Source organism: Perkinsus marinus (assembly GCF_000006405.1).
Source record: "Perkinsus marinus ATCC 50983 genomic scaffold scf_1104296962718, whole genome shotgun sequence".
NCBI classification, from domain to species: Eukaryota; Perkinsozoa; order Perkinsida; family Perkinsidae; genus Perkinsus; species Perkinsus marinus.
The window spans coordinates 1-5,064 of record NW_003205357.1 but is presented as its reverse complement, the minus strand read 5'-3'; the positions used below and the strand labels follow the sequence as shown (position 1 = coordinate 5,064).

Below are 5,064 nucleotides of genomic sequence, written 5' to 3'. Positions count from 1 at the left end.
ATATGACTATGCGTGTATAGTTGCACGCATGCGCACAGTCCTGCTTGGTTCACCGGATACGTTTGACAAATTCGTCAGCACGATACTCGGTTGAAGGCTCTCTTATACTCTGTTCTTAGTTTTGTTACCACAAAATATGGTTGCTATGTTCTTGGAATCCCTATTATTCTTTTTGTATCTCCTATCCTCCGGTGAGAGCACGACGAATCACACGCTTGTTATGATATCTCATCGTGGAGTCCCTCTTGATGTTCGTCATGTACCGAAGATGATGGCGCAAGCCGTCGCTGCCACTGATGGGAGGACACGCTTCCTCAGCGAAGGTGACAGTCGGTGTGAACGATGCCTTGCACAGGACGGTCTGGTCCGCGACCTGTCGGCCCTAGGAGTCCAGATTGTGGATTCGAAGTGCGAAGCGAGTCCCAGGCAGATGAAGGATTATCTGCTGAAGGCCAAGGGCATGCTCGGCATTGAGGTGGACTGTGAGCCCGACTTTGACGTTTCTATTGCCCCTCTCGCCGGGAGGAGCACAGTTGCAGAAGGACAAGTAGCCCGTTGTACCGGCGGTAATCCTCTTCTCGGCACCAATGACCCCGGCTCTTCGTGTCAGGGTAACCTCGAGATCATTAGATTCAGAGGTGCTCAGGAAGCAGTTCGCTCAGTCAGCCGAGGCTTGCGAAACGTCGTATTGGCAATCGTGGACAGCGGAGTTGATGTATCCCATCCGGATCTGATCAATCAGTTCTGGAAAAATCCAGACGATGGTTCTATCGGGTTCAACTTCCTGGATGATAATACCAACGTTACTGATGAGAACGGCCACGGCACTCACTGTGCTGGAATAGCTGGCGCTCAGACTAATAACAGCCTTGGTATCGCTGGTGTTGCAGACGTGAAACTCATGATCCTGAAATTTGTAGGTAGTGATAGGACAGGTCCTCTCAGTGGCGCATTGAAGGCTCTCGATTATGCAGTCGGGATGGGTGCTGCAGTGTCCTCACATTCGTATGGCGGTAATGTGCCAAGCCGGATCTTCGAAAATGCAATCCGGAATGCTGCTAACGCTGGCCATATTGTGGTTGCTGCTTCTGGGAATGAAGGAATGAACCTGGACGAGACCCCAACCTATCCTTGCTCGTACTCAAGGTCGATTCCTTCTATGCTCTGTGTTGGCGCGAGTTCTTCGACACCGACCTCGCCTGTATCTCTCGCCTCCTTCTCGAACATCGGTTCTGTGGTTAATATTGTCGCCCCTGGCGTGAATATCCTTTCGACGTACCTCTCGGGTTCGTACGCTTTTCTCAGTGGTACATCGATGGCTACGCCTCAAGTTGCGGGTGTTGCGGCCGTGCTTGCCACATTAGGCTTGGCAGGGCAGAGCATCACTGATTCTATAACACGGTCTCGAACTGCTAGTCTTGAAAATCCGCTCTCTCTGCAAAATTTAGGGGAATTGGATGCGTTGAACGCAGTCAATGAAGGCCTTGATCAGCCGACATCCCCCCCTAGGCAGCCATCAAGCACAAGACTCTCATCTTCGGTTTGTTTGTGGAGCGTTGGACTTTTGTTTGCTATTATAACCGGACATTCTGCTTTCTAGCAATTTATCCATTCGTTTGCACTTATCACTAACCCGTTATCCATCACACTTCTAAGGAATATCACTAGTTCATATTTACCTGGGTTGAGATTTTCGTCAATAACGGACAGTTCACGACTGTGAAAAAGGCATCACTTGTCCCTGAGTCATTCAAGAACCGGGAAATTGAGGATTATCGCCGGGAATATCAGCCCATATGATATCCGATATCATACCGGGCTGATATTCTCGATATAATTCTTCGATATCAGATATCAGAGCAATTGTGCTGCATTTCATGAGAGCACATTCCTCTGATGAGAACCAAGAATTTTCAATGACAATTCGTTTAGATTGAAAACTCCTACCGGGAAGGTCTTCGTGACGTTCGGCATCCAGAATCTGGACTCCTGGGACTCGAAATCGAACGTCCTATTACCCCGAACTTCCTATAGGCCTCAGATGAACTTGAATGTTCTAATAGAACCGTTCTATGACGAATTTGAAAGCTCTAAAAGCGTATATAATCTTTCCGTTTGGATTCGTGCCTCCATGTTCGCGTGTCCCGATGGAATTGATGGTTTTAAGGGCGAACTACATGTTTGAAAGGTGTAGTTCGACTCACTAGACTGGAGAGTTCAAATATAGATTACTCGTGATCAGTTGCTCCTCCCATGGATTCAGGATAACCCAAGAGTATCTATGGTTCCACAGCCACTTCTCACGGAGACAGACCGACACAAAGTGCGCTACATTTTCGAAAGCTAATTTCTGTCGGGAACCGTAGTTCAATTTGAGACGCCATAATTCAGGATTGCTTATAGTCTACACCATCAATATCCAACATCATCGTGGTTCAAGCGTTGCATCGGTTGAGTTTACTGATGTGCATGCGTGCATTTCCGAATATGTGAGTTGCAGCAACTACGAACTGAGTGTTGTTAACAGTACGTCGTTCTGCAAGTCGGAAGCCTGAGAGTGTTGCTTATGATTCCGTCCACAGCTGTCCCTCTAGATTGCCTGACTATCCTCTGCCGTAGTATATCTCATTCAATATGACTGAGGCTTCGCGAGAGGCTGTTTCTGCTAATAAAATTGTTGATTATACACCTGTCCAGCGGACATCGATTACTGTGAACACAGCAGATGGCTGTGAGCTAGCGGGAATCATCTGGGCTCCGCGATCACACGCTGAGGGTAATCATCGGTGTCAAGTCCGCGTCCAAATACTCCACTTATCAGGTAGGGAGAGTGTCTTCATCATACTCGTGCATCCGTGGGGGAAAATGGGTGGTTCGCAAGCAAACATGGCCTCGCTAGCTAAGATGCTCTCTGAACGGTACCGTCTTCTGCTGTGACCAGCTCTAGTTTATTGATTTCATTTTAGAGAGGGATTCAACTGTATCACTTTCGACATGCGCGGGATTGGTCGTTCCACTGGCTCAAGCACCTTCACAGGGTCGGATGAAGTCAAGGACGTGGTGGCCATGGCCAACTACGTCAGAGAGAACCTTGTCCCCAAGGGTGATACCGCCCAGGTGTGATTGGTGGGAGTGTGATCCGCCACCTTACGCCTTGCTCATCAGATTATCCTGCTCGGGTCATCTGCGGGTGCTGCAATAGCAGGCAGTGCGGCTTCGCTGGTCGACAACTGTGTGGCGCTCATTTGTATTGGCTACACTTTCGGTTACATGGCGCGAATGTTATTCGGGAGTCGCATTTCTAAGCTGGAAAAGTTTACTGGTCCAAAGCTCTTCATCATGGGTATCACCATCTGCATCACATAGACGATCGTCATTTTCTCGTCGGCTTCAGGCACAGAGGACTGCTGGACGGGAGTGTCACAGTTAGTTTCGTATGTCCACAAGCTCGGCCCCTCAGCAGAGTATCGTCTTATCGATGGCGCTGGCCATTTCGATTTGGAGAACAGCACTGAAAGAACAGGACAGATTGTCGGCTTCGCCTCCGATTTCATAACTAAGGCTTCATCTAAACATTAAGATGTCTAGGCACTGGGCATTTAAGGTTTCAGTTATTCATGCAGCCTGTGTCAGTCTTAATCAGGATAAGATCATTCTCAAAGCGAATCAGCTTACTATGGGTCGTCCGAGTCTGGAGTTCTCGGACTGCCGTGCGCGTTTCAGAGTCAGCAATTTCGACTCTTTATCGATGCAACTTCTCTACCGTCTCGTGAGCACTTCCTGTATATCTAGCTTGCTGGTCGTTGGAAGCGGTCCAACAGAGGCTGCCCTTCTAAGCATCACCAGACGTCAGAATGCTATCATCACAAGGGCCGAGTCATCGGCTGGAGCCGATAATGTTGATGTGCGAGATATACCGGCTATGCTATCTCGCACAGGACATAGTCGTCGACTTGGATCGTCCAGGGTGGAAGATTGTCTTTCCCTCAACTCGGCCGTAGACACAATGAGCCATATCCGTATTCAAGCCGTTCTCACCGAGATCTGTGGTCTGCCCCCCTCAGAAGTCTGCGAATACACAGCTGCTGCTGGTGATGCTCTGGATCTCAACATCATTTGCGAGCCTAATTTCTCTGTGACACTCGAGAGCACTGAGATTGAGAGACTCGGTAAAGTTACGATGGAAGTCTTGGATGGTGCTGATGACCCATATGCACAACTACAGAACGGTTTAGTGGAAATGGAAATTCCCCAAGCCTGGAAGCTCGTCGAGGCCTCGGGCAAGGCTTCACGGAGCGAAGATATAATTATTGCTGTATTCGATTCTGGTGTTGATGATAAACATGAAGATCTCCGCGATATCCTGTGGACGGGTCCAGATGGTTCCCACGGCTACAACTTTGTCGAAGGATCGACTGATGTCTCCGACGGTCACAGTCATGGTACGCATTGCGCTGGCACTATCGCCGCCCAACGCAATAATGGTCTGGGGATCAGCGGAATCGCACAAGCGAGGTTGATGGCACTCAAGATATGTGATGATACCGGTAGCTGTAACATACTGCTAGCTTTCCGAGCCTTCGAGTTTGCTCTGGAGCACGGTGCTCAAGTGTCTTCACATTCTTATATGGCTGATACTGGTGCAGCCATATTGGAAGAGGCTTACAAAAACGCAGGGGCAACTGGACATGTTATGATCTTTGCAGCTGGGAACGACGGGCAGAATATCGACACCAGTAAATACCCCTGCACGCTAAGCCGACTCATACCAACATCTGTTTGCGTTACTCACACGAACTTGGATGCACCCGATAAATATACGCTTGCTAAAAAGGCAAATTATGGCCCCTATGTGGATATGACTGCTCCAGGCATCGGAGTGTTCTCCACCGTACCACTTAGTAACTACGTCTACATGTCTGGTTCGTCTATGGCGGCCCCTCATGTAGCTGGTGTGGCTGGTATGTTGGCCTCTATGAATCTTAACGGTGAAGATATTATCCGAGCTTTGCGCGCCTCTGTCCTGCCGCTATCAGATAATGAGACCAAATTCCTCAAGGACGG

At 49.0% G+C, this 5,064-nt stretch overlaps 3 protein-coding genes across 3 annotated transcripts; all 3 read left to right on the top strand.

Annotated features, from left to right (window-relative positions):
- Positions 1–117: 117 nt before the first annotated feature.
- Positions 118–1,658, top strand: Pmar_PMAR009598 (protease, putative). Its single transcript, XM_002771654.1, has one exon. The coding sequence runs from the start codon at positions 137–139 to the stop codon at positions 1,598–1,600; it is 1,464 nt and encodes a 487-aa protein (XP_002771700.1). The 5' UTR covers positions 118–136; the 3' UTR covers positions 1,601–1,658.
- A 976-nt stretch (positions 1,659–2,634) lies between these two features.
- Pmar_PMAR009597 (conserved hypothetical protein) lies at positions 2,635–3,579 on the top strand (the record flags this gene model as incomplete). The annotated part of the gene is made up of 5 exons (XM_002771653.1): positions 2,635–2,776; positions 2,822–2,918; positions 2,967–3,117; positions 3,166–3,343; positions 3,395–3,579. 5 exons carry the CDS (start codon positions 2,635–2,637, stop codon positions 3,577–3,579), a joined length of 753 nt encoding a protein of 250 aa, XP_002771699.1.
- A 1-nt stretch (position 3,580) lies between these two features.
- Pmar_PMAR009596 (Subtilisin Carlsberg precursor, putative) lies at positions 3,581–4,988 on the top strand (the record flags this gene model as incomplete). Its single annotated transcript, XM_002771652.1, has 1 exon — positions 3,581–4,988. A coding segment is annotated over one exon (1,408 nt), but the record flags the coding sequence as incomplete, so codon positions are not given.
- Between the last annotated feature and the right edge of the window lie 76 nt (positions 4,989–5,064).

Coding starts and splice junctions, on each gene's coding strand:
- Pmar_PMAR009598 (XM_002771654.1), top strand. CDS start 137: ATGGTTGCTATGTTCTTGGAATCCCTATTATTCTTTTTGTATCTCCTA.